This window comes from Heterocephalus glaber, unplaced genomic scaffold (genome assembly GCF_053883595.1).
Source record: "Heterocephalus glaber isolate CG9 unplaced genomic scaffold, H.glaber_assembly_v1.0 deba00001688, whole genome shotgun sequence".
In the NCBI taxonomy this organism is placed as follows: domain Eukaryota; kingdom Metazoa; phylum Chordata; class Mammalia; order Rodentia; family Bathyergidae; genus Heterocephalus; species Heterocephalus glaber.
Genome location: NW_028258413.1, coordinates 2,743,068 through 2,760,124, shown reverse-complemented (window position 1 = coordinate 2,760,124; position 17,057 = coordinate 2,743,068). Strand labels below are relative to the sequence as shown.

Below are 17,057 nucleotides of genomic sequence, written 5' to 3'. Positions count from 1 at the left end.
TATTTACACTTTCAGTTTCTCACACTAGAGAAACTTTGGTATGTACACATGTGTCCTATTTATTTCACTTAAGAGTATGGCCTCAATATGCATCCATTTAGCTATAGATGTCTCTAGTTTCTCATTCTTTATGACTGAGTAGTACTCCGTTTTATAAAAAAACCACATCTTCTTCATCCAGTCTCCAGTTGATGGGGACTTGGGCTGTTTCCAAGCTTTAGCTATTACAAACTGTGCCGCTATAAACATGGGTGCGCATATGTCTCTGTGGTGTGATTCTTTTAATTCTTTGGGGAAGATCCCCAGCAGGGGGATAGCTGGGTCAAATGGGACCTCTTGTCCTAGTACTTTGAGGTATCTCCATACTGATTTCCACAGTGGTTGCACCAGTCTGCACTCCCACCAACAATGGAGAAGGGTTCCTTTCTCCCCACACCCCCGCCAGCATTTGTTATTGGATGGTTTCATGATAGCAGCCATTCTTTGTGGGCTGAGGTGGAATCTCAGTGTTGTTTTTATCTGCATCTCTTGAATGACCAGTGATGTTGAACATTTTGTCATATGTTTATTTGCTGGTTTTACTTCTTTGTCTGAGAAATGTCTGCTCATTTCAGATGCCCATTTTTGAAATGGGTCTTTGAATTTGGGGGGGTCTGATTTTTTTCAGTTCTTTATATATTCTAGATAGTAGTCCTTTGTCTGAGGTACAGTTGCTAAAAAATTTTTTCCCACATTGTAGGTTGTCTCTTAGCTCTGTTGGTGGTTTTGCTTGCAGTGCAGAAGCTTTGTAATAAGATGAGATCCCAGTTGTTGATTATTTGTGCTAGTTCCCGTGCTACTGAGGTTTTGTTCAGAAAGTCTTTTCCTATGCCGATGTCTTCAAGAGTTCTACCTAACTTATCTTCCAGCAAGTTTAGTGTTTCTGTCTTCATATTTAGATCTTTAATCCACTTTGATCTTAGTTTAGTGCATGGTGATAGGTATGGGTCTCATTTTAATCTTTGGCAGGTTGAAATCCAGTTTTTCCAACACCGTTTATTAAATAGGCTATCTTTCCTCCAGTGAGGGTGGTTGGCTGCTTTGTCAAAGATGAGGTGGCTGAGTATGTCTGCAGTTGTTTCTGCATCTCCTAATCTAGTCCACTGATCCTCAGGTCTGTTTCTTTGCCAGTACCATGCTGTTTTTATCATAGTAGCAAAGCAAATTTTTAAAATTTTGGATTTTTTTATTTTGCATAGTGAAAAAAAAAAAAAGATGTGAAACCTAACAACCCATAGGCCTTTGAGAGAGAATTCCTATGCTGATTGCTTCAGAGCTACTGAGAACAGTTTTATGCAGTGGAATACTGATGAGATTCACTTCCCTGGCATAGGTACTCTTCAGTTTTACTTCATAAAAATTTGAGTCCTGAAAACAAAAAAATAGTTCTGGTAGCTCTAGGATTTGGGGACAGATCAGTTAGCATGTTCATCTTGACTCTATATTGAGTTGGGAGAGCTGGGGCCAAAGGGTTATGTGGGGCTCCTGCAACATTTAAAGTTGTAAAATTAACCTAACTCGGTGGACAAATACAGCCATCTAGTGGTTCTGCTAGGTGCTCAGACTAGGAGCTCAGACTATTTGGTGTGTCTAAGCTTTTCCCTTAAGATTTACTGCTTTTAAGATGTTTAAGAAGAATCGGATTTGAATGATGTCACATACATAGCACAAATGGAAAAGAGAGTATGAAGGTACATTGTTATTCTAACTACATGTGTATATTACTTGTAACCCACTTTCCAGGTTACCACATGGTCATCCAGAATATTACAATACTGTGTACTTTATAAGATGAATGAATGACTAAATGCAGATACTTGGCTGATAAGTTTACTAGCATTAGATCAATTGCTTGTGTGCATATCAAAATGTAGAGTAAATGAACAGGTAGACAGTGGAGTAGATCATGGTATATCCATACTGTAGTATGAAATATAGAGATATTAGTAAAAACCTCGACCTCTTGTTTGAATATACGTTTGTATAAGCAATGAAAAGCAGTTACATTGGTGTTGGTGAGACTGGGAAGTATGGGGAAGTACTGCTCTATCTCCATATTAAGTTAATTAAGAAAAAAGGGAACTGCAGTGGAAAAGCTACAAAGCCAACAGAAAGCAGGATCCTTGGTCTAAACCGAGTGGACTAAGTTTGGTTCTTAACTCCAGGCAGAAATCAGTCGGTTCAGAGCCTGCACCCGACTCTGGGCTCGGTTATTGCTGAAGCAGCGTGTGTGTGGTAAGCTGCTTGCACGCCAGACGGTGCCCAAGCTGGAGAAAATGTGGTCCTCGGTATTTCTTTGTTTTGCTAATAAGCTTTTCCCTCGCTCCGGGAATTAATATCCTCTCCTTTGGCCCAATTAGACCTAAGGCAGGGCCTCTATGAAAAGGCCATTCTTTGGGGTCTCTGAGTGGAAAAGATTGGTTCTTAAAACAGTTCCTAATCATCGAAGGCTTGTTACGAAGGCTGCCTCAATAGTGCCCCTCCAAAATGCTGAGGAATAGTTTCGGTAATGGTTCAGACTCTAAAAGTGAGGACGGCTCTGTCTTTTCGCGGATGGAACACAGCATTGTGGCAGCGTGGCTCCTTCTGGCAGGTGCGGCCTTCACCCTGCCCAGTTAGGGAGGAAGCGGGGTCTTCAGCAGAGGCTGCAGGGCCCGCATGGGGTGGTGAGTAGGACTGGCCACCCGTGTTCCGGACAGCAAAGAAGAGTGCGTGGGTGAGAGAGTAAGTGCATTGCTGATGGCAATCACTGTCCTGATGGGTGCTGAAGAACCTGCGTGCACTGACGTGGGGCTGTGAAATCTTTTTATACAATGAAATCTTTTTATTTTTAATAAAAGCCAACCATATGCTTGATTATTACATTGTCCAACCTTGGGGAGGGGGGAGTGTGTACCACGGCAAAGGTGTATTTTCATATCGTTTGCTTTTCTCATACGTAATTTTCATAGTTTTGTTTCTTGGTGGTGGGATCCAGCTAAAGACTGAGTGGTTCTGAATTAAAGTCCCCGAAGGAGCAGAGCGTAGTGCTGTCACCGAGGGCAGCTTGAACATTCAGCTCCTTCCAGAAACTCTTGGGCCTTGGTTTTTGTCTTTTAGTACCTGTGACATTGCGAGCGGTCCCTTCTCCTTTCTGTTCTCTAGAATAAGCTGCCCAGCAGACTGCGGAGAGGAGCGGAAAGGATTCCATGCAGGAATGAACCAGCCAGCTCCGGCGACTGTACTTCTGGTACAGGCCGCTTTGCCGCTAAAATGACAGAGTGCTTTGATTACCTTTTTTAATGTATCGGCTTAATTGTGGTATAACATACTAAGCAATTGGTTTATTTCCAACTTTATGGTTAGTAACAAGTTTTAGATGTAACTCTTGTATTTGGTTCATTATTTCTAATTTACCTTTTATGAAAGATTTCAAACATGTTCCAAAGTGGAGTGAAAAGTATAACGAATCTTTTTTTTCTTTATAATCATATTTTTTCCTCATAGTTCACAGTTAGAGTTACTACTTCTTTCGCTAGAAATTGTGAAGTTCCTCAGCTAAATTTTTTTTTTTTTTTTGGTACTGGGATCAAACTTGGGTCCTTGTGCTTTTGAGGCAGGCAGCGGAACCACTGAGCTAAATCCCTGGCCCTCTCAGCTAATTTTAATAATATGTTAACTTGTTCATTTGAATACTTCTGTATGGTAAGTACTGCACAAGTTCCATTTTCTTTTTAATTGTTTGGTTGCAAAAAATGAGACAGTCTCATTAGACTTACATAGAAATGCTTTATATGTAATATCGTGGGTTTAGCTAATTTTTTATAGATGACCTAGAAGAGCTATCCATAATTGATCTACAAGAGTAGCATGAAAAGAAAATTTTCCATGAAAATGTTCCATCTGGTTCTCATCCCTATAATGGACATAATAACATTGCTACCACTACTAAAATTATCTTTTGAATTCTTACTATATACCAAGCATTGTTCTAAATCCTGAAAAGTACAGAATAATTCATCCTTACATGAATTCAGTGAGTTACTTTTAAATTTTATTTCCTGTTAAGAAACATGCCCAACACACACCTCTACTAAGTAGCTGCTGCTGGATTTGAGCTGAGGAACTCTGATTCTAGATTCTACTGTTCTTCAGATCCCCCGATTTTCCTAGTTTAACAAAACCCACTTAAACTCGCACATCAAAATCGAAACTTTGAGGAACAGACAATCAAAACATTCATTTCACTTGTTACATTTACCAAAGGCCTATTTAGGTTGTTAACTGTTAATTTTATTTATTAATGAATATTAATTACACAGAAGGTTGCTTTCACTGTGGCATTTTCATAGACGTACGGAACAGTTTGTCCCCTTAACCCTCCCTTAGCCTTCCCACCACCCCTTCGACCCCATCCTTTTCTCCAGTGTCTCCTCCTGCTTTCCTCTTGAACTTTTCACTTATGGTGAGAAGGAATAGGCGATGGTCAATTTGAAAATCTGAAGTTATTATGGAAGAATCATAAAATGAAATGAGAGGGAGAGAGAGGGAGAATGAGACCCCGCGGGAGAGCACCGCTGGAACGGTGAGGAGGGAGGGTCCTGTGCAGGACAGCGGGGAGCAGGCTCCCTAAGGAGCCAGGAGGAGGAGCAGAGGCCTAGATGTGAGGGTGGGAGGAGAGCGCATCAACGCTTTCGGGGCTGGTGTGTGGAGGGCAGTGCTGCTCACCGACAGGAACTCACCGGGGAAGGCAAGGTTTGGGGCGGGGAAACCTCTGTGCTCAGTTACACATAGCCAGTAACAGCCTGGGCAAGGCCTTGAGCTTGCGCCACCCATCTTGGATATCAAGAGATCATTCAGAAAAGTGTTCAGCGAGAAAAGAAAGGACCTAGGGCCGCAAGTTGGACAGTACACATGTTTAATAAGGTAGAGTTAAAGAAAGAAAGGTCAAGGACCTTAAGAAGGCTCTGCCACTGAGATCAGAGGGCAGCCACACAAGCCACGAGGAAATATTTCCCGAGAAGGAGTGGGGTTAATGCCAAGTGCTGCTTAGAATTAGACTGACTCAGAGAAGAGGCAACTAAGAGCTAACTGGTAAGTGATGTCCATCTAACGACAGATGACACCTACGACGGGACAGAGAATGTGTCAGACAGCTACCGAGAGAATACGGAGAGAATAAAGGGTAAAGTTTTTGTGCAACACCCCCACTAGACTCCCCCCCGCCCCAACTTCTATCAACATCTTTTACTATTCGGATTGTGTACTTGGAAGGCAGCAATTTACTACTTTTTTATCTGACTTTTAAAATCATCAGATTTATAGCTAGCCCAGAAAATTTTTTTCATTTTTGTCAGTATTTCTTGTACACAGCCTACAGTATTAGATGCTAAACATAAGGCCAAAGAACATCAACTTTGCTGTCATTGGTGTTGTGTTTGAAGAATAATAACAATTAAGCTTAATTCTGAGTTTTAGTGATGATCCATTTATTAAATAAATTTGATACCTGTCACATATTGAAAGGACATACAGTCCTTTGAATTATTAGGAGGCTAAAATCTACATGAGAAGTGGAATATGTAAGAGTTAAGTAATGCAGCATCACTGAAGGTGAATTATACTATAATAAAGTTCAGGGCGCTTAGGAGGAGAGTGCCCAGTACTGCGGGGAGAAGGCTTTGGGGCTGGGGGTCTCGCACTGCGCTTTGATAGACAGCTGGCTTTGGACGTGGAGAGGAAAGGTGTGGGATTTCAAGTGGGAAATCTGTGAGTCAAGATACACAACAAGGGTGGTGCACTTGGTGGATAACTAGAATGGAGGGCTTGTGTGACAAGTGTGGAGCCTACAGAAGGTGACAACAGACCGAGACAAAGAGCCGGGGTGGAACATTTGGGTTTCATCCCACAGGTGGGGAGAGCAGACGTTTTGGGCAGATCCACAGTTAATTCTCTATACAAGCTCATGGGGAGGAGCATGGAGAGAAGAACAGGAACCGGGAGATGAATGGAGCAGGATGCTGAGCTGGAAGAAGTGCTGAGATGTAGTAGAGGTTCTCACTTAGCCGATGCTTTTGTGTTTTGGTGTTTGCGAACCTGCCCTCTCTCTGTAGTCCTCTTCCTGGGGAGCCCAACTCTGTTCCTGTCCGAGGCACATCCCTTTGTCACTAGGAGTACAGTAATGGTTCGAACCTCTCTGCTGAAATCCATTCCTGCCCCACCCTCACCAATAGGACCTAGGATGGATTATGGAAAACTTCTGCATCCTTTGCAGCATTCAGGAGATTTTGACCTGATTGACATGCACATCCAGTCACTAGACAGTCTTTCTCATTGTAAACTAATCCATTGACATTCTGGTTAAGAAGTGTAGATATCACTCTCCCTGAGTCCAACCAACTCCCGGGCAACACTGACTCTGAACCGCAAGGCTAAGTCAGACTGCAGTGTGGAAACGTGAGCAGGGTGGCATCTAGCACCCCATGGGCCAGGAAGCCGGCTGGACAGTCCAATCTCGCAGTGAGCCTTCTCATCTAAGGGTGTGTGTTGGATGAAGAATTCAGATTCAGACGTGTTGACATGGATCTGAAAATACTGAAACAGTCACATGCTCTTACACAGGACAGACACTTAATAAATGTGTGATGGCAGTGAGTTGAAGAAGGATAAATTGTGAAACCGGGCCCGATGTCAGGGCTAGAGATGGCGAGCAAAGTGCTGTTAAGACAGAATGAGAGGCGAAGCTTGAGAAGGGAAACCAGAGGAGAAGCAAAAGCTTCAGGCTTCGGCAAAGAGGAATCTAAACTACCCAGAGTGAGGGCATGGTTGGTTGTACCCCGATCCTAAAAGTCTCCTGGAATGACATGAAAGCCAGGGAGGAATTCCAGGCATGGGGGTCAACAGTGATGGCCTTCACAGCAGCCTTCCATGCTGGCTTATGCAACCAGCAGATTCCTTCCATTTAAATTTTTTTGCTTCTATCTCACACAAGAGCTATGAAGATGATACAGACAGGTTTAAAACAGGAGAAACTCTTCAAACAAGTGAACTAAAATGTATTTGACACATTTTTGAAGGGGCTTAAATATTTAATTGTGATTCTACTTTCAAGCATTCAAATTAAACAAATGACATTAAACGCATGACATCTTTGTCCGTGTTCTCAGGTCTGATAAGTATTCTCAGCAACATAATCGTCCTGGGCATCTTTGTTAAGTACAAGGAACTTCGGACACCCACGAATGCAATTATCATGAACCTGGCTTTGACGGACATAGGGGTCAGTAGCATTGGTTACCCCATGTCTGCTGCTTCATATCTGCATGGAAGTTGGAAATTTGGATATCCGGGCTGTCAGGTACTGGAGAGCTTTGGAATAAAAGCAAAATAAAGTAGAACAAGGAGGTGTAAATTTAAATGTCTTTTAAAATCCCAAGAACTCACATCAAATAAGATATTGTAGGATGATAGATATGACACTGCACAAGTGAGGGAGGATACATTCTTTAAAAAGAGAAATAAAATCACTAATCACCATTATGCTTTCAAAATTCCCCCAACCCAAAGGAAAAAGCAAACAACCAGCATTCAACTAAAAAGTAGGTGATCTGCATATTCAAATAAAATTTACATAAAGTAAAAAATTTAAAAACTGCCTTTCATTTCAAACAATAAAATATTGGTGACAGTCACATGTAAGGAATGTAGCTGTTGATATTCTTCTTAGAAAGTCCCACATGAGAATTGTTATTAAATATACTTACTGTTATTTTTATTAATGAGGGAATGAATTAATATTGATTTACATGAGGGTAGTAGGCAAATATGACAGTTGGTCTATTTTTTAACAGTTTACTACTATAGGCCATAAAATTATAAAGAATAAATTCAGAGTAACAAAAAACACTCAATGCCTATCTATGCACCGACCGGTTTTGTCAAATCTTTAAACTTTTCAATCTGTGGTTGTTTTTCTTTTAAGATAGAAAATGTCATGGCCAATCATATTCCCTTTCCTCCCATGAATGTTTTTCTTATCACATATATTATATGCACAAGCCAGATGTTGTCCAAATATTTAAAATTGTGTGTAGATGGTATCATACTGCTGATATTACACAGTTTTCTTTCAGTGTTAGTTATTATATTTTTGAGATTTATCCATGGGATGGATGGGGCTGATAAGTCAATTATTTTAATATTCTGTTTAATTGTCTGAATAAAGCCCCATATACTTTTTCATTTTCTTGTTACTGAGCATTTGTTCCTAGTTTTTATTTTCTTTCTTTCACAGAAGAGGCTTCAATAAATATTCTTATGCGTGGAGAGCTCTACAATATCAGGATTTCCCTAAATGTGTTGCCTGGGGGGAGGGTTGGGTAGCAGAGAATATTTGTCTTCAATTTAATTAGATATGGCTAGGGTGCCCTCCAAAATGCTTATTCCAGTTATGAGAATTTCCATTACCCCATATCATCTCTAACACTTGGGATGATTAGACTTTTAAATTTTCATAATTTTTATAAGTATGAAATGATATAATTTTTATTTCTTTGAATACTTACAATGGTTGTGTATCTTATGTCATCAACATTCAAATGTAAAATTATATGTTAAATGTAAATTATATGAATAGCCCATTCATCATTTGTCTATTTTTCGATTGAGTTTATCTTTCTATTGAGTTTATCTTTTACTCTTGTTAAACTACCTCTTTGGAATATTAGAGAATACTCTTTTGTTGGTTATTTGCATTTTACCCTAATTTATGGCTCATTTTGCACTTTGTTTGTAGAATATGTTATACAGAAATTTTAAGTCTTGAAATTTAAAAAATTTAATAAAATCTGAAAACACTTTCCACAGGTGCTTTTATTAAACCAGATACAATTTGACAATGGAAGTTGTATTTTAAAATAGTAACATAAAAACTTTAATATATTTGAAATATATTCTAACAATGAGACAAAAATTTAGATGCTTTTAGGAGGGTCTTTAAAATTATGGATTCTTTCCCATTCTGATTTCTAGGTTTATGCTGGGTTGAACATCTTTTTTGGAATGGCAAGCATTGGGCTGCTCACGGTCATAGCTGTGGATCGCTACCTGACCATCTGCCGACCTGACATAGGTACAGCACCTTTCTTGGTTTTCCCCATAAAGCCACTTACTGCCTAATGGCACTCAACATACATTCTCTTCAAAATATGAACATATGGTTTGTAATCAGGGTCAGTTTTATTTTTTGGCAATCCTTATGCAAACGTTTCAGTAGGTTCCTATTAGACTTGAAATAAAATTAAATTGCACATGGCAGCCTGAAAGGCCCTGCATGATCTGGCCCTGGCTACCTGTCCAGCTTGGACGAAGGCCACTCTCTCTTCGGGGTACTGGCCATCTCCTTTCCCACTCTGAAGCCCTTGCAAACGCTGTTTTCCTTGGCCTGGAAAGCTGCTCTCCTGGTTTATCCTCTGGCTGACCTTATTTATCACTCAAGTTCCAGACTAAATGTCATTTATGTTTTCAGAAAGTGAATTCATGTACATAGGCTTTGAATGAACTAAAGTAGCCTATAAAGAATGTACTTGATGACAACTTTGAATCATCAGTTAAAACAAAATGCCATCATTGCTAACTATGCCAATATTCCACGTTCTTTTTCATAGGAAGAAGACTGACCTCTACCAGTTACGTCAGCATGATTCTGGGGGCCTGGATCAATGGCCTGTTTTGGGCTTTGATGCCCATCATAGGATGGGCTAGTTATGCCCCAGATCCTACCGGAGCTACCTGTACCATAAACTGGAGGAAAAACGATGTGTGAGACACACCCCGACCCTTTATAATCACCCGGTGCTACTGTACACTTTTCCCCAGCTCCGTATTTAAGCTCGGATCCCAGTTCTCATAGAGTGTGGCAAAGCTTCTTTGGTCCTAATGATGTGATTCAAGCAGGAGACAATGTGGGAATTGTGCTTGTCTGGAGTCAACATCATCCAGCTCTGTTTGTCCTTCTTACTCTGTCCCTCCTTCCTTCTCTGTCCTCTCTAGATGTCAATCGCCCTTCCAAAACCCACACATCTGGGAGCCAGCATCATGAGTAGGAAGGGGGTCAGTAGAGAACAGACCCCTCTGGGGAAGGCCTGGACCACTCTGAGAACCACACAGTGAAAGAGCAGTGACTGCGAGAAGTTACCTGCGAGACAGTGATGCTCATCTGTACTTTCTAGGGAGATGAGGATAATTTGGTTCATGAAGGGAAATGAGAGCATTCAGCTCTGCCATCACTGTGAGAGCAGCCTGGACAGCATGTAAATGAACGTGCAGGGCTGTGTTTGAATACAGGCAGCTGGCTGATGGGGGCTGACCCACAGGCCATAGTTTACCACCCCCTGGTCTAAGTGAACTCAAAGCTAAATAGAATTCCTAACATTTTAATAATAAAATAACTCTCAGTGTTATTTGCAATAATCATCTCTTCTTTTTCCTTCCTCCACTTGGGACATTACATGAGTAGTCGTGTTTGCCTTTCCTTATTTCAGGTCTTTTGTGTCTTACACGATGACAGTGATTGCTGTAAATTTCACTGGGCCCTTGGCGGTGATGTTCTACTGCTACTTTCATGTCACTTGGTCCATTAAACATCATGCGACTGGTAACTGCCCCACGTTTCCCAACAGAGACTGGTCCGATCAGGTGGATGTAACAAAGGTGAGAAGGCAAAACCCTTGAAAAGGTTTTGTAATCAAGCTTTTAGATCAATGCCTAGTTGACAGAGTCCCAGGTAGGCTCTGCCCCGGTCTCCTTTCCCCCATCCCAGTGTTCACCCCCCAGCTCCTTCCGCTGGTGTTTGCCTCCATATTTCCAGTTATAGTAGATGTTTGTCTACTGTTTGGATATCTCTGGTTTTATCATCACTGGACTTTCTACTATAGGCAATGAAGATTCATCTCTTTCATGCCGCCAACCCGCCTCACTGCACGCCCATATGTTCCATCCTGACAGTCAGCAGGTTAACAGTATTTGGTTAGATAAGGGGCTTTCTCACTCTTCTCCCTAGGTTCAAATGCATCATAGACAGGATCCCCGTGTCCTCTTCCTACAGCGTCCCCCTCAGAGTCCCCCAGAGTCTGCTCTCTGATTGCCATGCAGAAAGCCACCATCCCTGCCTCCCCCTTCAGCAGCAGCTGCAGATGCTTTTTGTTCCTTCGCACAATAACATCATCTCTTTTCTGCTTGCTTGTCTGCTTTTTTTGTTGTTGTTGTTTATTTCCTCTGATTTAGTGGATCACATTCTCCAGCAGATTCCTGATATTCCAAAGGATATAAAATTGTTAAGATTTTACATAAGTAAAATGTCTGTATTCTACTATTGTGTTTGATTGATTGTCTGCCTGGTCTAGAATTCTGGGGACCAAAAGAGCATTCAGAAATTTTTGAAGGGATTGTTCTCTATCACCCCTTAGCTCCCAGCACAGCTGCTGCAAAGGTCTTGGCACCTGGTGCCTGATCCTTCATAGTGATCTGTGAGTTCCTCCTGGAAGCTTAGAAGATCTTCTACAGGTCTCCAGTCTTCTAACTTTCATGCTGGTGTGCATGGTTGGGTCACCCAGTGCTGGGTACCTGCCTTGCACATTCATTGTGGAGACTCACGTCTTCCTCTTTTGGAAGCATTCTTGTATTATTTCTCTAGTGATTTCTTCCCTCTGTTCCCTTTCCCTGGAAATCTTTTAACTTGATATTTAATTTTTTGACTTTATCTTCTGTTTTTCTCTACTATGCTGTCTCTCTTTTTGTTCATTTTGTGACTGTTCTTGTTCGTTCCTTTTTGTTTCTAGTTTCTGGAAGATTTCCATAACCACATCCAGGGCTCTGTTGAGGGTAGAGACAATGAAGCCTAAATTGAATACAAATTTAAATGAGCACCAGAACATTTAATAATAAAAAGGAGTTTAATACAGTGATTTAAGAAATCAAAATTTGTGTAAAACTCAAGTTGAACAAAATATAAAATTTTGATGGAAGACAAGATCTGACCATGCACTTAGAGAACTCCTTGCCCCAAGCCTGTCCCTCATTGTCCCTGACAATATCATTCAGCCTTTTTATTACATTTCAACACTTCTCCTCCCGGGATAAAACCACTTTTATAGATAGAAGGGTTATTTTGTACAGTATCCAACTTTTTAATGTTTTCTTCTTGTTTTATGGACCTATATCCTTATTTCTGTGCTATTATGTATATATTTATATTTTCCTCCTGTTCCCTGCATATTTTGGGGGTGCATGGAGTTCCTGCACTGCTTTTCCTCTGCCTGTCAACGCGAGCATTTCCTCAGTGTCTGCTGGTGAACAACTGTCCCCGTAGATTTAGGAGGGAAGCTCTGAAAAGCTGGTTGTCAACGAAGAGGTGTTCATTACCTGGTCATTTCTTTTTGGGGATTTCTCGCTGTATCATCAGATATTTTATCTAGTCTTTCCTGGCCCTGTGAGTGTGAGGAGGGGCAGTGGCAGGTACCCCCCTTTTCAGGACAGGGCAGTGCCTGAGCCCAGTTCCCTGGATTCTGAGCATCCCTGCCTTAGCCGTGATACTGAGCCTCCAGGATTCTGATTCCAGGAGAGGAAGGAGCCATCACTGGTGGAGTTGGGACCTAGGGAGGGGGTTTGGAGTCTAATTGCTTCTTTTTGCAGATTTCAACCAATTCTCTCTCTTTGAGTTCCACGTGCAGCCCCTTCCTGCCGCTGTCCAGAGCCATCTGGTACCTTCCGTTCTTAGACTTCTGGAGTTCTGTAAAAAGGGCTAGTCTGTACTTGGGTTCCCTCACTGCTGGCTATTTTCAACATTTTCTTATGTATTTTTTAATCCTTCTCAGGTCTAATAAGTAATTCACCATTTGTCCAGAAGTTATTATTTGCATTAAGAAGCAAGCTATTGTCTAATCTGTGGTTCTCTGTACTTGCGGGTTTATGTCTTTTTAAATTCTTTTTCATCATTGTAGTGGAGTGTCAGGAGGGAGAAAATAATTATTTCCCCATTCAAACAAGATGCAAAATTATCTGTATTGTATGTAAAATATATTCAGTTCAAATGGCCTGTGGTTAAAATTCACTGATCTCAAAATAGAACTTTATTTCCAGATTGAATTTAGAAAGCGCTTTTTAAGATTATCACTTATGGAGACAGAGAAAGAGAGAGGGAGGGAAGGAGGGAGAGAGAGAGAAAGAGACTTTTTTACCTGTGTAAAACATTCTTAACAGCACATACTGCTCACCACACCCACTGCCAGGCTCCTGTTATCCTAGATGATTTCAGGCTCCTAAACAAAGCAGTAAAGGCAAAACTCCACCATTTTCTTCATGTCATAACCTACACTCACTCAAACTCCAATCTAGATAATTTTATGCTACCTTAGCTCTACTCAGTGTTTAAATATTCTAGATGCTGGGCCTGGCAAATGCGTTTCTTTTCCAGATGTCCGTGGTAATGATCCTGATGTTTCTGGTGGCCTGGTCCCCTTATTCCATCGTGTGCTTATGGGCTTCTTTTGGTGACCCGAAGAAGATTCCCCCCTCCATGGCCATCATAGCCCCACTGTTTGCAAAATCTTCCACATTCTACAACCCTTGTATTTATGTTATTGCTAATAAAAAGTAAGTAATATCTAAAATGCTTTTTAAAAAAATGACACAGAAAGAATATTCTAAGTGCATGATGTTCTAAGACTTATTAAGAGGCAAGAGACAGAAGCACACTCCAGCTGGTGCCAGGTTCTTTGGATCAGCTAACCAGAGCATCATGCAGGACCTTAAATGCCCAGAGCTCCAGCTCTGTGACAAACTTCCCACGCGGTGGCCAAGAAGATCTCGGGCAACCCAAGAACCGGCTTCTACCAGCCCGGCACCCCAGGAGGCTCTCTGGCAGAAGAGCCCTTGGTCAGCTCAGTCCCAAGGGTCACCCACCCCCAGTGCATGGAAAGTGGCTTCCAAATAAATGAGTGATTCTATCACCAGACAACGGGCACCGGAATGTGGGGCCATCTTAGTAGGTGGCACAGCTGCGCATTTACCAAACAGATGTTCAAACACAAAAGAATAATCCAGTGCTAAATAAAGGGTTCAGGAGTGGGCATCACTCAGGATGACGGAGAAGCCCCCGCCACCTTCTGCAGGACTCTCGGGGAAGTGCTGGTCCTGACTCCTCAGTGAGGTCTAGACTGCTTCATTTCCTGTCCTGCTGGGAGATGGAGCAGTGCACTGTTCTCCCTTGACCAGGAGGTCTCAGTAGAGACCAGGAGTTCAATCTGAAATGCCAGGAATGGGTAGCTCAGAGGTTCTGCCACCTGCCCTGCAAGCGCAAGGACCCGAGTTCGATCCCTGGTACTAAAAAAAAAAAAAAGAAAAGAAAAAGAAATGCCAGAACTGGTTCTGTTAGGTGTGTATTTATGTACACGCTTAGGAGAGCAGCTTTAGATGCAGGTATGCGAAGGAACACAACAACTTTTAAGACCAAATGTCACATATTAGAATAAAGGACACATTTGAAATTCAGAGTTTGCTGGAAGTTCCTCTGGAAAGGTCGGGCATTCTCAAGCCCTCAAGGTCAACAATGGATGTTTGCTCAGGACACATGGGTGAACCTGCTCCCTAGTTCAGAAAAAAATCACTCCCGTACTTGACTTGACATCATTTTAAAATACATAATTATGGGTTTTATTAAATGTCTTCAGTGTGAATAACCAATGTGCAAAGTTGGTCTTCAACTGTACCATGCATATAACCCACGTGTTCTTAGCGGTCCTCAGCAGTGGATGGTCGAAGCGGAGGCAAAATTTATTTGGAGATGTCAGTGGACAGTGGGGTGTTTGTAAATGCTTTCACGGTTCCATGCCATGGTGAGATAATGCTAGACCTCTCTTCTTTTGTGGCAGGTTTCGGAGGGCGATGTGTACCATGTTCAGATGTCAGACTCACCAAGCAATGCCTGAGACAAGCGCTTTACCAATGTGTGCATCTCAAAGCCCATTGGCTTCTGGGTGAATCTGAAGTGAGAGAAAAGCACACACTATCCAAACATTTTTTGTGTGTGCAGTGGTTTTTTCCAGTACTTTAACTTTATTTTAAATATGAACCTATTTAGACTGAGTGTAGATGTAAATTACTGTGCTATTAAACTATAAGTTCATCCTGTGCAGCTCACAGTTCTTGTGTTGGTACCCTGGCTGGCTGTGACGCTTCCTTCTCTTCTTATATGTAAACTTGTTGCTCATTTCCTTTGGTGAATCTAGGTGGGTGAGATTAAGGTCCCCTTTCTTCCTTTTCATCATGGCACACATTGTACTGTATCGATGATCCATAGCTTGCCTGGAGTCTTCATTAGACTAGAAACAGTGCCTGTTTATTCTTAGAATAAATTAATAATAATCTTCCAAAAATAATCACAGAAATTAATTGCCAGATGTTCCCATCTAGAGTAAAAACTATTTTTAGCATTTCAAAAATTTAAAATTTATACCCAATTATTAACTGTTTATCAAAAACTAATCAAATGAACATTAAACATTATTACTTTTAAATTATGTCAATGAATACCTATGTCTTATATAGGTATATATATGTGGTCTCTGAGTTTTGCTATGTATTCTGTGATTTCAACTCCATTTTTCTGTACATGTATTTGCAAATATTTGGCTTGTGTCTAGATGTGCCCCCAGGGCCTCGTGCAGTCAAAGGCGGGGCTTTTTCCGAGGTGGCTGAATCAGGAGTGTGTGATGGATTCGTGGTGCAGCGCTAGGCCTGAGGACACTAGGGCTAAGGGCATGAGTGCTGCCGCCCTAAGTTGTCTCAATGAGATAAAAGCGACAGGAAGAGGCCGTTAAGTTTCCTTGTTGCTTTGCTGCCATCTGCCCACCACGAACTGTCTCTCCTCCGCAGTGCCCCTCCGCCAGGCCGCCCTGCCTTGGAGCCGGCCGGCTGTGAACTGAAACCTTTACAAACTGTGAGCTAAATAACCCTCTCCCCCTTTAATTCTGTATGTCGGTATTTTGTCTCAGCATCGAGAGAAAAGTATCTAAGCCACCACTAAAATTTAGTTTAATCAGAGTAGGGACTTTTGTGTGTTTATTTTCTCTTATATTCTTAGCACATGGGCAATAGATCACATAGTTAGTATTTGTAAATAGCACATTCTGCCTGGCATATAGTAGGCATTCAATAAATACTTGTTGAATGTTGAATGAATGTATAGACTCACACAATTGTCATTTTCAATGACCATTAGACCTAGCACAATATACCACTGTTAAATAGTTGACATCTTAAATTGCTTCCAAGTTTTCCTTTCACAGAGGCACAACTGGCAGCACTTTAGCATAGGCATTGTTTTCCTGTGGGCCTGACAGGACGGTCTGATGTGCCACCCCCGGGCCTAACAGGATGAGTGTAGGTGCTTGTCCCAGTCACTTCCTCATCCCTGGCACACAGTACCTGACACCCACAACTCTGTGGAGGACAGGTGTATTGTGGCTCAGGTCTGCAGAGGTTTCAGCCCATAGTCACCTGCCCAAGGCGGGGAGGTAGACTTGTATCTAGATGTCCGCTCAAAGCCTCCTACACTCAGGAAGGAAACCTTGGGAGTGACTGATCCTTGGTGTGTGCTGCTAGGTTAGTCCACTGACTGGTTTGGCTTGGGTCTGGGTGTGGATGATGGATTACTTAAGAGGGAAGCTGCACCCCAACCAACAGCCTTGTAGCCTGGATGGGATAAAAAGGGACAGAAGGAAGTCCCGCTGCTTCCTGCCTGCGGGGCCCCTCTGCTGTGCTGCCCTGCCTTGGAGCCAGCCAGCCGTGGACTGAGACCTCTACGCACTGAGCTGAATAAACCTCTCCTCCTTTAACTTGTGGGTGCTGAGTACTTTGTCTCTTCCAGGCCTCGCCCTGTGCCCCACGCCCCTGAGCAGGCTTTGCCTCCCCACATCACATTCAGCTACAAACACTCAGTGGTGGAATCCAGTGGACCCGGTCACCTCCCCAGGTTCCCACCA

At 42.1% G+C, this 17,057-nt stretch overlaps 1 protein-coding gene across 1 annotated transcript; it reads left to right on the top strand.

Annotated features, from left to right (window-relative positions):
- The first annotated feature begins 2,413 nt into the window (after positions 1-2,413).
- Rrh (retinal pigment epithelium-derived rhodopsin homolog) lies at positions 2,414-15,132 on the top strand. Its single transcript, XM_004866201.3, has 7 exons — positions 2,414-2,632; positions 7,185-7,375; positions 9,049-9,148; positions 9,684-9,837; positions 10,560-10,728; positions 13,490-13,668; positions 14,946-15,132. The coding sequence occupies exons 1-7, from the start codon at positions 2,527-2,529 to the stop codon at positions 15,052-15,054; spliced, it is 1,008 nt and encodes a 335-aa protein (XP_004866258.2). The 5' UTR covers positions 2,414-2,526; the 3' UTR covers positions 15,055-15,132.
- Positions 15,133-17,057: the final 1,925 nt, after the last annotated feature.

What these genes read in the sequence shown, in the direction of transcription:
- Rrh (XM_004866201.3), top strand. Translation starts at nt 2,527, where the DNA reads ATGCTGAGGAATAGTTTCGGTAATGGTTCAGACTCTAAAAGTGAGGAC. An exon ending in ATCAGGTGGATGTAACAAAG is followed by an intron (nt 10,729 to 13,489) that starts GTGAGAAGGCAA and finishes TTTCTTTTCCAG; the next exon opens with ATGTCCGTGGTAATGATCCT. An exon ending in TATGTTATTGCTAATAAAAA is followed by an intron (nt 13,669 to 14,945) that starts GTAAGTAATATC and finishes CTTTTGTGGCAG; the next exon opens with GTTTCGGAGGGCGATGTGTA.